Consider the following 19,384-nt stretch of genomic DNA (forward strand, 5'->3'; position numbering starts at 1 on the left):
TTCCATCGAACCAAGTCGCAGTGTCTAGCGGACACGCAAGCCTCGTTGAGGCAATAATCGATTGGAGCTGTAAATGCTGTCAATCTCAATTGGGGATTGTGTAACGGGGTTACACGTACCCTGGTAACAGGGGTGTGTGTCACACAAGATGGACATGAAGTGACTGCAACCAAATAAGAATACGCTACGTGGCTGGGTAGCCAGTAGTTATGCAGGTAATTAGATTTTTCTATATATATTTAGGAAATCTATACATTTAAAATTACGCGGCTTTGCCGCAGATAAAACAAACAAAGACAGTTTAATTTAAATAGTTTATTAGCCTTGGGTTGAGGTTCTAACTACTCTTGGAGGTAGTGAATTCCGATCCGCTACACTCGTACTGGTTCTTGTGAAGAACGTAAGGTCGGTGACCTAAATTACGCTTCATCTAAGCGCAAAGCTACGGCAGCCCCGCAGCATTAATAGCCTAAATCATTCTTCTTCCTCCAGGCCGGAATCGCCTTTCTCCCTAAGAACGATTGATATTTTAAAATTAACAGGTGATAGATATATCAGCTTAACTATCACAAAATATAAAAAATCTTGTTTGTTACACGCGAGTATAAGGGTCCACGTTTCTCACGGATCTCTCCTTCACAAAGCTTCTTCAATTCCGATAGCTTGGTACCTATATATGTCGCAATTTCTTTCTGGTGTATCGTAAGTTTGCAAAATAAAACATCAATTTTTTTATATGCAAAATTGCACTGGAATGTAAGTCGCACGTACAAAAAACACATTCATGGCGGTATACGCCCAGATTTTGACGACATCGTTAATTAAAGTAGAATCAAGCCAATAACACCAATACTCGGCTCTAAGCATCGACTTGTTTCAGGACCGCAGTCCCACGAACAGGTACCTCACAACTCGACAAACGCGCTCCACCTGACAATTGTTTCGGACGGTCAGCGGAGGACATGTTCAATAAAATGACAAACTTTACAGATTATGTCCACATGTGAAGAGCGGATCTCTTTTTATACATCGGCTACCGATAAACCCTGTTGAATTGTTGTGAAACTAATTAGCGAAATTGATGCCACCAACAGTTGCTGACATCAGCGAAACGTATATCTTACTCAAACACCCCACAAACAACGTAATATCGAAATCACAGCCCGTGGCATTCAGAAGATATAAAATGAGTTATTAACGTTTGACTACCAAACTCTGCCTACACCTGCAAGCTGATTATTGGTGCCATCGCCTTCAGCGAGGGTTGAATCCGCTCATACACCTTACGCGTGCGCACATATGTCCTCACCTACTAGTACTCGTAGGACCACCAATTCATAGCGCTAACCGAGAAGCATATATTATACCAAGGTGTCCGCTCAAAAATTATCTTGTGCCTCGAACATAATTACCATACTGACATGCGACATTCATAGTGGAGGAGACACAAAAGCTGGTTTCACCACCAAATTAATATAGTCTGGCTTATACATTATCTTAAAATACACTCGATCTTTAGCTATCTAATTGTGCCACTGTCTTTGGAGACGTGATGCGATATTCCTGCGCGCAACGACGCTTGATCTGTATAGATCACAAATAGCTTCGGTCAAGTCTGCGCAATTTGAACTTGATTAGGGCAATATACTTCAGCAAATATGTCATCACCTACTAATACTCGTAGGACCACCAATTCATAGCGCTAACCGAGAAGCATAATCTTGTGCTTCGAACATAATCACCATACTGACATGCGACATTTACAGTGGAGGAGACACAAAAACTGGATTCAGTATCAAATTAATATAGTCTGGCTTATACCTTATCTTAAAATATACTCGATGTTTAGCCATTTAATTGTGCCATTGTCCTTAGAGACGTGATGCGATATTCCTGCGCGCAACGGCGCTTGATCTGTATAAATCACAAACAGCTTCGGTCAAGTCTGCGCACCCTGAACTTGATTAGGGCAATATATTTCAGTGCAAATTGCACCTTGCAATTAATAAAAGTAAAACGTTTTCTTTGCCACATTAAGCTGGCAACGCTAACACGCGATCGCGCGTTTATGCCCAATGGCATCTACATGGTGTTAATCACAGTCTGTTTTGAAGGCTGACTCACCAAAGACCACATGAGATGACCGATCTGAATTCGAAGGTGCAAGGTTCAAAGCACGCATCCGACTTTCTTTCAAAATAGTATAGACCGCCTTTTTTGACGAACCATTTGACAGCATTTTGAGTGAGATTGATAAGGAATTGTGCTATGTCGGCATGGCTTGTACTTCATTTATGCAAGTCTTCGGCCAGACCAAACACTGTCGCATCCTTTGTTTGACCAGAAAAATTGCCCAATCTGAAGAAGACTTTATCTTTCCCGGATTTGTCTGCAAGCTCTGGTTTCCAGCGGTGTGACCGACATAAAGAACAATTCTTCAGTGCCAGGGACTCACTTGTCTATTTTGACGTATACTTCATTTAAGCGCGAACACCTAAGCACTGCTCCACCGTATTTTTTGCATCCGTCACTTCGTGTTGCGCACGATGATGGACAGTCATACTATCGTAAGGCTCGATTTGGCCTAAAAGCTGCATCGTCAGACGATTGATCACGCCGGTAAAGTGTAAAGTTCTAATCGCATAAATAACCAGACTTTGTGTACGGTATCTAATACTCTACGCAAGCGAAAATGAATGCATTTTTTTGATAAACACACAAAAATTAATCATTTTAAAGGACAGAAACCATTATATCATATAATAAGAAAACACGTTATATGTAAGTAATACATGAGTGTCACATCTAATACTGTGACTTATTTGCTACAGATGAAGCGATCCAAGCGATTCAAGCGATTCAATTTGTTGCTCTCAGGGCCGCCAATTTTCATCAAGTTGGGCATTGAAACTTTGATCTGTGACTAGAATTTTGGTCCTCCCGAGGCTGGTCGACATTGAGTCGGCTATAACATCTTTTCCGGCCGTCATGGCTGTTTCATGCTAAACGATAGATGATTTTTACGCACAGATAAAGTGCTAAATTTCTTTCATCATTATCATTATTTATATAGTTCGGAACATCGCCAATGTTGGAGTCGAACACATCCTCAGCGCTTATTTCAGTAAGTGGAACAGATTAATAACTTAGTAGACATTCGTCCTCAGTCTGATTTCCGACTTTGACGGAGCTTAGAATGAAGGGCTTCAATCAAGGTCAGTTTATTTTGTCGTGACCCTCGCCTGGATCGCAGCCAAAATTTAGCCTTTAAATGCGATGTGCATTTTTCGTAGAATGTATTGTAAATGTCGCGGTACTATCCGTATATGTTTACTTTATCTACTGACGAGTGATAACATGTGCTGGTACTGCAACACGCATATATCACTTCATATTCGAGCAGAAAGATGAAGTGTTATGCATGCATACATCTTAGGGAATAGTGTGATTGCCAAATTGCGTTATGGCACAGTACTAGTTTCATAAATTTATCCAATCACAGCACTCAAATTTTGCACATAAATACTACATGACGTTAATCAAAGACTTGATTTAAATAGTTAGCGCCATCAACCTTGACAGTTTTGCGTGTTATTCCAAATTTGAGCATGAACTAAGCCTTGCGTGTGTTTAGCGGTATCCGACCAATATAAAAATGCTCTTACCCGAACGTATCCCATTTGGTGATTCAAATGCAAGAAATGCTGATTAACACGCAGTAACGCACATAAATTATAATCTTGATATGCAATCGAGTGCAGTTGGACGGTGCAGCAGCTTGAAGTAGGGTATATTCTAGCCCTTCATCTTGACCTTGTTATAAACTTGCTCAGGACGTTGGCACACAAACGCATCATGAATCGATAGAATTGCGCACCCGCTAGCGAATACCTTTTCAATAAGCTTAAGGATGTTTTTTGTTGAGAAGCGTATTTTTTACAATACATTTGCGACCACATTCGTGTTATATTGACTGAAGTCTAGCGTAGGCCGATACTCGAAGGACAATAGTTTTAGCACTTGACTCGCACGCTGGTCTCAGTTGGGCAGATCAAGATATCATGATCCGTGTGTACGGCGACTTCACGCCTCGAACTATAGTCCGGTACACACGAATCAACTCGTCAACTGACAACAACACGAGCTCCATGATCGAGAAGATGACCGTCGTGCGTCTTTCTGTCCTGAGTGCAACGGAATACGCGTTTGAGTGCTTGCCAGTGTGTGGGACACAGGGCTGCCAAGAACGAAACGCTGGTCATTGTTTCTTTGTGCTTGCAACCACCTTCACATATGACGTTGATCAGCTCGTTTCATGGGTCTTGAGGTGTCTTGACGGATAACACTTATTCGCTCAAAATTTCTTCAAAATATCCGCCTCATTTTTATATACCGGCCAGAAACCTGCTCATTTTCATGCCAAAAAAATAGTCGAGATTGATCGAGTTCATCATTTTGAATCTTTTTGTATGGCAATTTCTGTTAATTATGTAATTAATCATTGTTATCTGCAAGGGCCACGTCATTAACGTAGAAAACGACAAAGATCATGATTTTATCGCCTCGCCTGACATTGATGTAGTCATCCGCCCCACACTTCTTGAAGCGCAGCTTAACATAAGCTGTCGACGTTTTGATTTCATTTTAGGGGTGACTATGTCAGAAGGCAGAACTTGAGATTGCAACGATAGTGTGTGGCTTTCCAATAATGAAGTCATGTGGTCATAGAAGGTACACTTTTCTGTCCAATGACTGATTGAGAAACATTGTCTTATCGTTTTCACGTTCATTCGACGCGCAATCAAACTTTGTACGGCCGCCAGACTGAGCAGAATTTTGATTGGCGTAAACCTAGCTAATACCGCAAAGCTTCTTAAAATTCGATATCGTACTTCTGAGGAAAAGCTTTTGACACGAATAGCATTTTGAGCAGATTCACCAGCTCACTTGAAGCAACTGCCTCAATTAAGATTTACTTCAAGGCAATAAGACCGGCGGTAAAATTTGGCTTACGCGCGGGCTACCCGATCCGCTGGCCTACTGTATGCCATTATCAAGAGCAAGGTTAGACGAAAACCAATAAGATCAAGGATGCGTACGTTGTTGGTAAAATATCTACAGGCTGTCGCGCCTTCTCGGCTGCACCCCGATGGCGTGTCAAGATCGAACTGTGATTTCAAAAATAGTCTGACGACCACTGTAAACGGGGTGACACGTGTCTTGCATGAAAGGGCGGGTCGCACAGGATGATATGACCGTACATAGGTGTGAATTACACAAGTTTGTGCTATCACACAGTGGTGTGGCTACACCGTAACAAGAAGCCACGGCGTGGCAGGATTGCCAGTAGTTATACATATTACTATTTTAACCAGTTTTACTGTATTAATTGGGTATTACTATATTAATTGGGAAAACCTAAGGTTTGAGATATTGGCGGATCTGCCGCAACTAAAACAAGTATATACAGTTTCAATTTTGAGCGTAAGAGTTCACTTTCCTTGGCAAAGTCCAAGTACTCTTGGAGGCAGCGGATTGCAATTCGCTGCACCCGTACGGGTTCTTGTAAAGAACATAAGGTCGGTAACCTTTGCTCAGCTTCCTGCTTGGCCCTGAGGGCGTGGAACACCTTGTTGCGCAAGAGCCCGAAACTATAAACACGCGCCTAGAGGCGTTTTCGAGCTATAAAAACTGCTGTACAAGAGCATATACAGCAGACGCCACCGTCGAAGACGTAGAATCCTTCCGACTCAGGCCACGCCCGGTAAGCGTTTAGATCTTCGAGGGTATGGATGGAGAAATCTTCTGCCATGGGCGAGAGAGGCCGAGATGGCTATGGCATCCGTCATGCTCCAAAACGAGCAACAGCACGTGGCGCTAGCTATCTCCAAGCTAAGGAGCCGTGCGCGAGAATGGGCACTAATGCGCGGTGCTCTGGTTGTAGCTGCGTTTTTCTGTTGAAAGGAGCTGAAGCGTCAGCTGTTGTGAAAGATTTCGCCGCCTTATCAAGCATATCGCGTGTGATCGCGTTTCCTTGCTGCCGAACAGGGCAAGAAGGAGTTGGTGGGCTTTGTCCAAGAGTTAAAAATTCTCATTGTTGGGATGACAGCTGATCCTCTCCCCGAGGTGGCCGCAGTGAATCTTTATGGAAGGTCTCCGCACTGGTGTGGCCAGAATGGAATTCTTTCGTGTGTATCCATCTTCTTTTGAAGAAGCGGTGAACATAGCATTGCATGCCGAATTCAGCTTCAAGTCGGCCCGACTTGCTTGGAATGCACACCCTCAGAGCTCGTTGAGCGGGGCTGAGCCAGAAAGTAGAGAAAGCGGAGGGAGAGTTCCGTACTGCCAATCAGCGTATAACCCCCCCCGGTGTTGATTCTGTGGAGACACCCGTCACCTTCAAACTGGTTGTCCTCTGCGCTAGGCGCGTGAACTTTCGTCTAATTAACATCCCGCTTCTAACATATCTGGTTTGTCGCGGGGAAACGAGAAAACCCAGTAGGCGCGGGGCGCCCTACTGGGAAAAACTGAGTTCTGTTGTGCCTCAAAGATATAGAAGGCAGCATGACCCAATCCCGAAGAAATTCGTGCTCTTGAACACGAAACGTGTATGCAAGCCGAGCTTGCAGGTCGATAAAGCGATGGTGAAGGCTTTTGAGAAGCCATGGACGGTCCTTATCGATTCCGAAGCGTCGGGAAATTTTGCTCGACGCTCCACGATCGAAGGAAGTTAGCTGTATGCTGAGGCGCTGGAAGCGCAGTTGAGTGACACCGTCATTGTTCGCTTAGTACCGGGGACTTGTGTAACTCCCTGTGGACCTCGATGCCGAGTTTCTTGACTTGATAGCGTGGAACGCTGTCTAGTCTTATACTTGAATGCAAGGTATGTCCTTATCCTTGGTGTGGTATGGCTGAAACATCATGAATCATGGATTGACTGAAGGTCGAAGACCTTGGGCGCTACGCGCATGTCTCGTGGTGGGGCTTTGGTGAGTCATGAATCTACCTCTTTTAGGATGCAAAAACACTTTTGGCGCGGAAGTGGACCGGAACGGTCAATAGGCTGGATATCGGGGTATCCGAGTCGTCGAGCACCGAAGGTGTGTTGGACAAGTATCCCAAGCACGTCTCGCAGGCTGAACGTGAAGTGGCACGTAACCCACTGAGCGCTATTCAAGTATTGGAGCAGTCACTTCATGCCAAGAGTGGCATGGTCGGTCAAAGGCCGAGGCATCGAGGGCGAAGCCCTAGCACAGCTCACGTCTTGAAGCAGTTACTGCATGCCAAGAGTGGCTTGGTCGGACGAGGCCCGAGGCATCTTGGGCAAAGCGCTTCTGATGGGCGTGGAGCGGTACATTATCCAATGAACGAAAGCTGCGGAAATAAAAGCTTTTCGTCGGATGTTGGTAATAACATCAAGGCTCCGATGGAGCAGGGTGTGGGGACACAGACGACGCTGACTGGGTGTTCCCACTGGTCTCGATGAGACGTCAAATCTTTATCGAGTGGAGACGGCGAAACCAACATTAAGAAGGTGCTGAACGCACTAAGCGGATCGTCGATCTTGATGGACCCTTCAGATCCGTAAACTACTTTGATAAAGAAGCTTTCAGACGTCGTCGGTTCTACCTCCAGACAGAGATGTGCGTCATGAGATTGACCTGGTTCCGGGAACCAAATACTGCATAACACGCCAATGGCCCCTGCCCAATGAGCAGTGTGACATCACTGCACGACGCAGGACTGGTGCTTGAGAGCAAATTTCCCATTTGACACCCAAGTTTTGCGTCCGGAAGCCGAACGGCAAGTGGCGTGTCGCTCACGCTTATAATAAGGTAAATGCTGCCACCACTCCGGCACTGATGCTGATTCCTAAAATGGATGTTCTCCAGAACAATATAATTAGCTGTACAAAGTACAGCGCACTCAACTTGGTTGATGGTTATTACTAATTGCTCATGAGAGCGAGTGATATTTCGCTGACAGCGGTGGTTATTTCGAGCGGAGTGCTCTGGGTGTGGCTGGTGATGCCCCAAGGGCTGTCAAATGTACCAGCAACATTGAATCATCTTCCTATTCAGTTGTTCAGTCTCCATCGGGCGAATGCACAGACATACTTCGACGACATCTTCGTCCACAGTCGTGCGAGGAACGGGAGGACAGATGAGGATAAATTTGAGAGTAGTTCTGCATGCCTACGATTAAGCTGTACGCTAATGCAGATAAGTGCATCTTCGGCGCTGAAGTCGTGGCCTTCGAGCGGATCAAGTTAAGGTCAAGGCTGTTTTGGACTGGCCGGTTCCAAAGAACAAAATGGAGTGCTTGGCTCCGCCAACTACTTGCACAAGTATATCGAGATTAATGCGAAAATTGCCCGGCCATTGTCGAATCAGCTTAAGAAGGATACGAAATGGGATACCGAGCACCGGGAAGCTTGTGACGGGTCAAATTCAGCCTCCTTCATGTACCAATACTGGCGTTGCCAGGTACCAATCGTCCTTTGAGTGTCGGCTGTGATGCTTCGGACTTTCCCACTGCTGCAAGGAGACGCCGAGGGGCGAGATCGGGTGATCGCGTTCGAATCTCGCCAGCTTAAGACGTTGTAACAAATTTGATCCGTGCCGCATACGCAAGTGATAGTATGTGTGTAGCGCCGCTACAGCTTTCGGGACAAGAGTTTAAAACCTCGGACAAGAAATTGTCGGCGAGATTGTGCGCACGATTACACCGATATTCGTTTAGTAACTGGTTGCTGTAATATAGCACCGATTCAACAGATACGCTACGTATTGTGGTTCCTCACGATGATAATTTAAAATACCGTATTCTCTCCGAGGCCCACGCCACCCCTCTTAGTGGTAATCTCGGTCGTGAGAAGACGTACAACTCGGTGAGTTGCTACTACTGGTGGTCCAAGGTGTACAAGTGGATGAGCAGATATGTGTGCACGTGTGAGACGTGTCGGAGGATAGAACTCTCACCGGATGCGGTGGAGCCGCTAATTAGTTTACCGGGAATCTCCGGGTGTTGGCAGTCCATGAGTTTGGGCTTTGTATCTGGCCTGCCGAAGAACTGGTCAGGCAACACGGGTGTGGTGGTCTTTGTGGAACGTTTGAGCAAGATGGCCCATCTTGCGGCACCATCGACGATGTTTGTACAGAGACGATGTTTCTTGATCATGTTTCTCGACAACATAGACTTCCGGAGTCAATAGAAACCAGCGCTTCACTGGGAAGTATTGGTCTACAATCTTTAGGGCGCTGGGCACCAAGTTGACTATGTCAACAGTGGACCATCCGCAGACCGATGGTCAGACTGAGTGCGTGAATCGCGTCCTTGAAGACATTCTTCGCAGCGCAGACGCTGCGAAGCCGAAGCGCTGGAGCGCTATATCGTCACTCGTAAAGTATGCCCTATACAATTCAGTGCATTCATTTACCTGCACTACGCCGTTCTACGTGAACGGGCTTGTTATCATCTCTATCCCCTGACGTCGCCATCTCATGGTTTAGGGATTGGTTGGTGGGGGGGAGCAAAATGTTAGCTGCTGTTAGCCCCCTCATTGTTGGTAAGGAAGCCGATGACCTCCTGTCTACCAGACTAGGTGACTTACGTCCGTTTGCGATAAGATGGCTGAAAGCCAAGAAATGCAAAGAGAATATACAGATGGAAGAAACAGGAGAAATGTGGAAAACTCTGATGTCGTAGACCTGGTTTAATCAAATGCTAAAAAAATTCTTACACATACAGTCTGTGCTGTCTTTGCGACAAAACTCCATCCATGATATATTGGACCTTTTAAGGTTGTGGCAAATTGAGGCCTTGCGTATACGCCGAACCTTCCGAGAAGGATGCGCACCCACCCGGTGATTTATATGGGCTTCCTTAGCCTTACCGCAAGTAAATGCGGAAGCGTTGGCGCCGGGACGACGCCAAAGGCGATCGGACACCCAGAAGATGAACCAGTAACTGGTTCTGAGCGCGGAGCGTTTCGATCTCCATCTCTAACGGCGCTAGGCGCTCCACCGTCGCACGAAATACGTATTCGACTGCTCGACGACTAGGAGCCGCTCTGACAGAGAACGACAATCCTCAACGTGAGTCAGTCGGAACACAAAGAGCTCACACAAGTTGGTGTTGTCACACAGTAGCGTGGCGACACGCCACTTCGTGGCGGGATTGCCAGTCCTAATGCATATTGATTAGGTTCTACTGTTTTAATTAGGTTTTACTATATTAATTAGAAAAACCTAAGATTTAAGATATTGGCAGCTCTGCCGCAACTAAAACAATTAGATACAATTTTACGTTTGAGCGGAAGAGTTCATTTACCTTGGCTAAGGTTTTAAGTACTCTTGGAGGCAGCAGATTGCGTCCGCTGTACTCGTACTGGTTCTTGTTAACGTAAGGTCGGTGGCCTTAGCTAAGCTTCCTCTAAGCCCACGACAGCTCCGCTGCAACCACGTTGACTGACACCACCACATCCTAGGGTACAGTGTTCTAACGGGGTTTCACGTGACCTGGTAGGAAGAATTTGGGTCACACAAGATGGTATGACCACACAGTGATGTAGCTACACTTAACCAAGAAGTCAGTATGTGGCTGGAACAGCCAGTAGCTGTACATTTAATTACGCTTTTTCACATTGATATGAAAACCTATAAATTTAAATATAGGCGACTTTGCCGCAAACAAACCGAATAATACATTTCACGTTTTAAAGGGACGAGTTAAAAATTAGCCCTGGATTAAATTTGTATTTACTCTTGGAGACGGTGGATTGCGATCCGCTGCACTCGTACTTGCTCGAAGTATAGAGCGAAGGTCATCGACCTCAGCCAAGCCTCCTCTAAGCGAAAGAGCTACAGCAGCCCCGCTGCAGAGTTGGTGGGCGTCAGTAATGCGAATTCGTATTTACCATCAGCAATGGAAACCTTGCCGAGCATACGAGCGAATAAATTATGTGCATATTGCTAAAGTCCACGCTGAAAAACAAAATATCGGTGTCTTATTGTCACGATCGCAAAAATCGGCCAATTCGCGTGGACCTGATCCATACGACGAAGACACCTATGGAATCGCGATGATCGACGTAGCAACGCGATCGCTGGAGATAAATGTTCAGTTTGACAACAAGCTCTTTACTCCTGTCGCAACTTTTATCTTGATCGTTGTCCGCTTTAAGCGGCCCAAACTTAAAACCGAACATACGGACAGCAAGTTCCAAGGATGCATCAACCTTACGATATCAAAGCAAAGCCACTCACGTCAAAGAGTTCTTGTGCCAATGAGATTTGACTTCTCTATGCGTGTAGTTACGAGGTCCTGCACATCAGCCATACCGACATGTAGGGCTTGAGCTGAATATCAAGAGATAATTATTCCACCGCGCCGCTTTCGCCGTTTGTGTCAGAAACCATAGCATCTTAAACGAGTCTCCAGGTCAGGTTGTGTCTGGACAACATTTCTCACACAGCAGCTCCATGATGCCGATCGATATTGCTTAAAGCGATTCTATTTGACAATGACTATGAAAATGATCAGCAAATCAAGCACTTCTTTATTTGAAGTGACCAAGCATGGTTTGTGTGATCAAGCAGTTAAGGTAAGACTCATGCCGTCACCAACGATCTTTTCGCGTCCACTGCCATCAATTACAATTGATTCGATTTGATTGAGAAGGGCTTGACAATCCAGCAGGCCAGCAATCGCAACATCTTTACCTGTTTGTCTTATTAGATTACAGGAGAAACTATATCATCCTTGACGACATCAAGGGTACTCGTACCTAACTTATTCTTTTCTTTCGGTAATGCTCACTAGTGAAGGCACGCCCCTCTGTCAGCCACGGGTGTGTCATGATCTATGGCTTTTGTAACCTGCTATGACTGAGCGCATTTAAAGAAACGGATTTATCTGGTGAAGAAGAGAGTATCTAGAGCTAAAGCTGACTTAATGGGTCGTGCACTCCAGCCAAATATGAGTTTTAATCCGCTGCAATTGTTGCGGTAGCTAGTCTCATAAGGTTCGATGCCTAAATGGTCTGAAGGCACTTCTTTTTCTAGGAGCTGCCTGAAAATACACTCATGTAGTTGAGTATTTTCACAAAATACACCACGACATGTGCAAATCACCAGCTTTGTTCTTTTACATTTCCACCACTCATTAAATCATGAAGTCACTCAAAGACTTGTCCACAATACCTGGTGCCATCAATCTTGAGGACTTTACCGTATCATTTCCTGATGAAGTGGAGCAAGAACTTAGGCTTGCGTATGGTGAGCCGCATTGGTCGAATTTAAAGCGTGCTCTTGCCCGACCGTATGCGTTTTCAGTGATAAAAATGCTAGAGGTGTCAATCAACAGTAACTCGCTTGTAATATAATCCTTAGGCCCGCATTTACTGCCGTCCGGGTTAACACTCTCAAGTTATCACGAGATGAAGCTTTGCAGGCCTTAAAGGTTCATCTCGACAGAATTCATGCGGAATTAGCTACCCGGGATACCAGTCATCAGCCATTTAAAGCCTTCGCTCACGCTTCATTGCCCGACGTGGTGATGATACCATCATCGCTTGACAATCAGCATTCTATCAAGTATAATTCGAACCTTAAGAGTATTGTGGTGGATCGACTTTGCGGTGAAGCAGTGCTACGTGGCAGTGACATATTTGCTCGAGGAGTCATGAGTGCCAGCTCTGGCATCAACGCCGAAGACGAGGTCAACGTCTTTGTTGATTTAGACCATAATCACACAAGAGGAAGCGACTTTATTACACACGATGGACGCAAGCTACTGATTGCAAGTGGTGTGACCAAAATGGCACGAGCAGAGATGTTCCGAGCTGTGCGAGGACTTGCAGTGACGCAATTGATGAGGGTTTGTCCGGATGCACCTCCACTAAATGGCGTGTTGCAAGGCGAGATCTATGTGCAAAATCTACCGTGCTCAGTTGTAGCACATGTTTTAGATCCGCAAGAAGGTGATGTGATTCTTGACATGTGTGCGGCTCCAGGAGGCAAGACATCACATATTGCGACATTAATGAAAAATCGAGGAATTCTAGTAGCGTGCGATCGATCAAAACGCAAAGCGCTCGAGCTGCGAAAGCTCTGTGAAGAGTTGCGTCTTGATTGCGTTGAACCATTGCAAATGGACTCGACGCATGCCTTGCTTTCGAAAGAAAAAGTGTCTTTGGCATCACAATATGATGAATACACGAGCGTTGCACAGGTTATTATGCGAGCGAAGCAAAGCACATCAAAACAAGCGCGACTGCTACAAATAGAGGGATTTTATCCGGAGACATTTGACCGTATATTACTTGATCCACCCTGCTCGGCACTTGGATTGCGTCCAAGGTTGCTTCACGCTGGTGACACCGCTAATCTTGCCGAGTATTGCAAAATGCAGCGCAATTTTCTATGGATTGCTGCCTCTTTGCTTAAACCCGGTGGTATTCTCGTATATTCCACATGCACAATCAATCCAAAGGAAAATGAACAGATGGTGCATCATGCGTTACAAAGCTATCCGTTCAAACTCATTTCTCAAGGTGATGCACATCTTGGTGAGTGTGGTCTTTCTCACCAAGGTCTTGATGATAAAGAAGCAGCCCTTGTACAGCGCTTTGACCCAGCGAATGCCGATTTAGACACAATGGGCTTCTTTTGTGCCAAGTTTATTAAGACAAGATCCACTAGACAGCAATAACATCTTTCATACCATAGTTAGTAGACATTTAATTCGTCAAATTCATATTCTCATCAAGTTAAAATCTATACATCGTAGAGCTCTGTTTGAAAGTTACGGACGCGGAAATAATATCCAATCAGTATCGAGTTATTATACCAGCCATCAACTATCTAGGTCAACATTTGTCGTCATGGCTGTTCCGACTAAAGCTGCCGCCTTTGTCGCATCTTCTCCTTCCTTCGCCGCGTTTCGCTCGGTAGCGGTGGCATCTTCACTACATGAAGGTGATACTAAGAAATACATTGGCACTCATAATGGCACTTTTCATTGTGATGAAGCGCTGGCTGTGTCGATGCTGAAGTTGCTTCCGAAGTTTGCGACTCATGATATCTTGCGCACTCGTGACGAGTCCAAATTGGCTCAGTGTGAGATAATCGTTGACGTGGGTGGAATTTATAATCCGGAAACGCTGCGCTTTGACCATCACCAACGTAGTTTTACAGGAACATTTGACCAGCGCAACATCAAGCTGTCGAGCGCTGGTCTCGTTTACAAACACTTTGGCCGCGAAATTATTCAACATCTGGCTGCTCCGTCGAATCTTGATGAAGCTACGCTAGATATGCTGCATCGAAAGGCATACAAGAACTTTATCGAGCACATTGACGGCATTGACAACGGCGTTGAAGTGGCCACAGCCGCTGGCGACGCGAAATTAACGTATAATTACCAAGTATCAACAAATCTCAGCAGTCGTGTGAGTTACTTGAATCCACGCTGGAACGAGGATCAGAGCGAATTGCGTGTTAATGAGCAATTTCTACAAGCTATGTACATGACCATCACGGAGTTTACGGATGCTATTCACGACCTCTTGCACTCGTGGTTGCCAGCTCGGGAGATTGTGGAGAAAGCCATTACCGAACGCTTCCAAACGCACAAGTCTGGTGAAATCGTGTACCTTCCTGATTATTGCCCGTGGAAGTCCCATCTCGTTGACATAGAAGAGAAGCTTTTGATCTCTGGTCAGATCAAGTTCGTGCTTTACAACGACGCGACGGGCAATATGGTCCGTGTCCAGGCGATCAATGCCGAGTCGGGATCTTTTGCACTACGCAGAGGTTTGTTACCCGCTTGGCGCAGTCTTCGTGACGAGGAGCTGTCGCATGTGTCAGGCATTGCTGGTTGCACCTTTGTGCACAGCGCTGGCTTTATCGGCGGCAATCGCACATTTCAAGGTGCTTTGGAAATGGCTGCCAAGTCGCTCGAAACATCAGATTAGGTAATTCAGTAAGCCTGCGTTGGTTTGTCGCTTGAATTATTATTGATTATCATTCGTACAGTCACAACATCTCCCAACAAAGTTTTTTTCTCTGGTAAAGTGGATATTGTGTAGTTTTGCTGCAGCAATAATATGCGGGCCGATGACATTCGTAGTGAAACAGTTGCTTTACAAGCAACAGGTCCTAGAAATATTCCCACAGCGCGAGGCACATGGTTCTCAACCGCTTCAAAAAAGCAAAAAGTGGTCAATATGGGTTTTAGATCTTAGTCAAACAATTTGAAAAGAACGGAAATGGTGGTGAATTACGGTGCACATACCCCATATTACATGTTGGCGCTAGCAAGCAAAAAGCTAGTACATAAAACGTTTTTGTGCAAAGAAGATGTCGTTTCGTATATCGGCGACTATCCTTCGCTAATCAAGTACATTCGCAAGGTGACAGTGAAGCAAAAAAATATTGGGGAGTAAGCCGATAGGAGCCATTATGTCGCTCACAATGTGTTCGAGAAAACAGACTGAAAGGATTTCGCCAATCAGACTTAGCGAGCCCGCGGTCATTTTTTCGCATGGTCTTAATGCGAGGCTCCACGCACACTTAAGAAAAGATCTGATGCGGTGGAGAACTATCGAGTTCATCTCGTGCAAGCTTGGTAAAGCAACACTTTGGCGTTGAGCGTGTCTGTAAGATGCTCTGTTCAAATTGCTAGCATCCACGTACAACGCGCGTGATTCTCGATGAGCACGACAGCCCTCTGATTTGTAAGTGGAAGACAGGAGATGTCTTTGTTGTCGACGGTAGTTCTGAACGCTCATGCATTGAGGGAGAATAACACTTGAAAGTCAAGTTACAATTCAATAAGCACTAAGCACGGCAAAAAAGAACGAAGCGTCTTCATCGAGTTTGCGTTGCTTTTTTTAAGTTTTTTGGCTAAGCAGCCAGATAAGACCATATCCGTTGTCCTTAGTAACACAATACTCAAACGTTTACTAACAGTTGTGGAACTTTTCGACCTTGGTGGATCCGAGCTATGAGGTTGCTGGTGAAGTGCTCGAAAGAAATGACAGAGTCACATATCAAGCTTTCGCCAAATTTCTCACCATAGCTGGTCCAACTTTGTCGTCATTTTTGTTGTTGCCGCTGATAATCACATCGTCGCTTTGGCCCACAGATTAGCCCCGGCGATTCAGCTATTGCGGCTTTGTCTGCAACTTTAGTGATCGTTTGAAACAAGGTTGTCACTCTGCCTTCACCAAACATAATCCTCGATCCCTCACTCTCCCCCGTCAGACATCTAGCGCGACCAATTTACCTTGCATTATGCACAGATGAAGATTTGACTCAAGGTGTTTGCGCTCGTCAGTAATTCAAGTTTTCTACTACATTAAGAGTGAACTGTATTCAAAAAGCATACTATATTAATGATACTGATATCTAATGTGTTTCTACTATATCCTGTAAATCAAGTGTTTTGGTAAGAATTTTTTATAATTTTCATATCTACCAAAAATCCACGAATGCAATGCGAATGTTGTTGCCATTTATGCTTCTTTCTAATGTCACCTGCTGCATAGCTTTCCTCACACTGTAGTAGCTAGAAGGACAAAACCTTTTTATTGAACGCTGGTTGGCAGGTGAATAACCCCCATCAAGACTATGTCAATATTTCGCAAATAAGGAAGTACTGAAATGAGCGATAAACAGCGTTAAGACCAGCTCGTTTGCGTTGGATGCTGATGTGGGTCATCGATCAGGAAATGATTGTCTTCATACCTTTCTGCGTGAGGTGTGCACTTAACATTCCAAGCACCCCATTGCAAGTTTTTACTCATCACGTATGCGCATACTTTTGGCCGGGTTGATGTCGAGCCATGTTTGTGGCACACAGACGAAAAACCAAATCTAAAGCACCTACTGCAATACGAATATGCAGTTGATGGACATATGCTATAAACATCAAAAATGGATCGCATCCGTTGCAATCGCATTTGCAAATGCCTGTATTTGATGCCTTTGGAATCCAGACCCGAGAGCGCATTAGCACAAGGGACACGAGTCAAATTTCCAAGGCTTTTATAATAATGCGCGTAATCATGAAAAGACGCGTGCTCAACTTGTCAAACAACTTTATTTGTGTTGGCCGTGGATTGCAGCTTTTTGAGGACATAAGCGTCCAGACCTCATACAAAATCCCCCCTGATTATGGGATTGACGGAGGCAAGTGACTTTTGAGCCACTCACCACGCCCACTCATAAGCCTCTCAATTGATGCAAGATGGGTCACAGTGCATCGATCCTCTCTATCATGGAAGTTGTCTCAGTTATAATTATAAGAGCTATAACAATTTGAAGACGTACGAAATAATGCCAAGACGGCCACCTACTACATTCAGCCATGATCCAAGGCAGCGATCGCGGCTTAGATACTTGCGACAAATGCAAACGTATGCTTCGCTGCGGCACAAACTGCAGAGGGACTGCGTTAACTCTTTGCTTAGAATAAGCTAAGCTTAGGTCACCGACCTTACGTTCTATACTGTAACCAGTATGAGAGTAGCCAAAGCCTTAACCCAATGCAAATACACTCTTCCGTTCAAATTCCAAATTTACCTTTTTTGTTTTATTTGCGGCAGAGCCACCTATTTTCAAAATATAGGTGTTTCAATTAAAAAGTAGCACCTAATTTAGGTGCATAACTTCTTGGAGTCCCGCTACGTAGTGGTTTCATGTTAAGATCACACCATTGCGTGGTCGCACCATCTCGTGTGACCTAGCCCTTTATACCCGAAAACGTGGTACCCAGTCACACTCTTCCTTTCAAGATTATAAATACCCACAATTCACATTTAACTGTCACCTCGTACGTGGCTTGCGTTTTTAAGACACCCAAACATCTTCAGGACCTTCTTCCCGCATTATCTGATCAATGAGCCCTGTGTCTATGACACGAAAAACACCCAGCCTCGCTGGTCCCGATAGAGCCCGCAAGCAGAGCCCTTCTTCGTCTCATGCACGCGGTGCAATTCCGGAAAGTACGACCGCGACTTCACGAGAAGCACAACTCAAGCCCTTGGCAACCGGGCGCCGCACACCGTGCCCGACACGGGCGACGGCTTTCCTTGTTAAGGATTCGGAGGAAATCGACTACGAGTCGGGTACTCCTTTACCAGGATGGGAGAGAGAAGAGGGCGAGGTGTGCCAGTGGTACGACGTGGGCCCCGATCAACCCTTGCTGACACCGTGTCCGCCTCCCGACCTCTCGACCCCCGGGGAAGGTGGTATCATTACTAATCGCCCCAACGAAGCACAGGAGCAGCAGTTGGAGGCTGCCAGCAGGGCGGCTGTGCGCGCGCATCTACGGCCGGTCCTAGACATTTGTGTGGAATACGGCTTTCGATTGGCGGGTCCCGCGACTGAAGCGAGGGACACGATCGCTCAATCGTTGGTATTCTACGTAGTCGAGCCCCCGGCCACTACACAAGTCGAGTTTGACAAACAGAAAGCTCTTTCAACTTGCTTCTTGGTGCCTAAAAAATAAAAATAGATAGGTGTCGCGATCAATTTCACGCTTAAAAAGAAGACGCTTCTGTACCCTCAATGCGGACGATTCCGGTGGTACTCGCCCCTGGAAAAACCGCTGTAGATGACGAGATCCTTTTGAGCGACGGGTTCAGTGGCACCGGAAACTTTCCTCGCTGTCTGACTTACTGTAGAGCCACAAGGAGATGCGCCTATAACGCTCTCTTCGGTTTGAGTTTGCAAGATTTAAGGCGCAACGCCAATTCCCTTTGTACTGTCACCCTGCGACGTATGGATTAATCCATCACGCTCCCGTGAGCTCAGTGGTCTTTCACAGGGCGTCCACAGCAGCTCAGGGTCATAGCTTGAGCTCAGCTCTTGGCTCTTCGGCGTTCCTGGCTATTGCCAAGAAGCGCGAGGTGTTCGACGACGCAGAGCGTCATGATCCTTCTGGTCAAAAGCGTCCACGACGTCTGGGCAGTCTTGCCGAAGTGGCACCTTAAACTCTCGCGAGTTCTCAGAGTCTGGGTATCACCACCACTTCACAAGATATTGGGTTCGACTCTATCGATGGCGTCAACCCACAAGGCTTGCCAAGTGATAATGGACGCCGCTTTTCTCGTCGAGAAGAGTTGGTAGCACACGATGACGACTAGGTCGATCGCCGTTCGATAACTCGCGATGTTCATCGAGCTCTTGAGGAAAAGGTCCGTCGCCATCGGGGAAATGTTAAGCATCATGCCGAGGTCGCATACCGCTGTGCGGAAACCCTCAAGAGCTTGGAAAACTTTGTGCACCGACTGCCTCACGTTAGAGATATCATGCTCTGTCGAAGTTGCACGTAGCCGTCGAGGAGATAAACGCAGCACTACGTCCGATGGTGGAGC

General features: G+C 45.8%; 5 protein-coding genes across 5 annotated transcripts; 2 read left to right on the forward strand and 3 right to left on the reverse strand.

The window, feature by feature from the left end:
* Window positions 1–469: 469 nt before the first annotated feature.
* PHALS_03213 (uncharacterized protein) lies at window positions 470–782 on the reverse strand (the record flags this gene model as incomplete). The annotated part of the gene is made up of 3 exons (XM_024717488.1): window positions 470–511; window positions 597–692; window positions 768–782. The coding sequence occupies 3 exons, from the start codon at window positions 780–782 to the stop codon at window positions 470–472; spliced, it is 153 nt and encodes a 50-aa protein (XP_024582982.1).
* An 11,390-nt stretch (window positions 783–12,172) lies between these two features.
* PHALS_03214 (methyltransferase nsun6) lies at window positions 12,173–13,713 on the forward strand (the record flags this gene model as incomplete). The annotated part of the gene is made up of 2 exons (XM_024717489.1): window positions 12,173–12,321; window positions 12,393–13,713. 2 exons carry the CDS (start codon window positions 12,173–12,175, stop codon window positions 13,711–13,713), a joined length of 1,470 nt encoding a protein of 489 aa, XP_024582983.1.
* Window positions 13,714–13,885: 172 nt separating this feature from the next.
* On the forward strand, window positions 13,886–15,075 carry PHALS_03215 (Predicted metal-binding protein; the record flags this gene model as incomplete). The annotated part of the gene is made up of 3 exons (XM_024717491.1): window positions 13,886–14,816; window positions 14,899–14,977; window positions 15,039–15,075. 3 exons carry the CDS (start codon window positions 13,886–13,888, stop codon window positions 15,073–15,075), a joined length of 1,047 nt encoding a protein of 348 aa, XP_024582984.1.
* A 1-nt stretch (window position 15,076) lies between these two features.
* PHALS_14912 (uncharacterized protein) lies at window positions 15,077–16,093 on the reverse strand. Its single transcript, XM_024717492.2, has one exon. It carries the CDS (start codon window positions 15,791–15,793, stop codon window positions 15,395–15,397), a length of 399 nt encoding a protein of 132 aa, XP_024582985.1. The 5' UTR covers window positions 15,794–16,093; the 3' UTR covers window positions 15,077–15,394.
* Window positions 16,094–16,478: 385 nt separating this feature from the next.
* Window positions 16,479–17,016, reverse strand: PHALS_03216 (uncharacterized protein; the record flags this gene model as incomplete). The annotated part of the gene is made up of 2 exons (XM_024717493.1): window positions 16,479–16,563; window positions 16,826–17,016. 2 exons carry the CDS (start codon window positions 17,014–17,016, stop codon window positions 16,479–16,481), a joined length of 276 nt encoding a protein of 91 aa, XP_024582986.1.
* Between the last annotated feature and the right edge of the window lie 2,368 nt (window positions 17,017–19,384).

The sequence above is a fragment of the Plasmopara halstedii genome (assembly GCF_900000015.1).
Source record: "Plasmopara halstedii genome assembly, contig: Scaffold_2103, whole genome shotgun sequence".
NCBI lineage: Eukaryota > Oomycota > Peronosporomycetes > Peronosporales > Peronosporaceae > Plasmopara > Plasmopara halstedii.

Coding starts and splice junctions, on each gene's coding strand:
- PHALS_14912 (XM_024717492.2), bottom strand. CDS start 15,793: ATGAGCGTTCAGAACTACCGTCGACAACAAAGACATCTCCTGTCTTCC.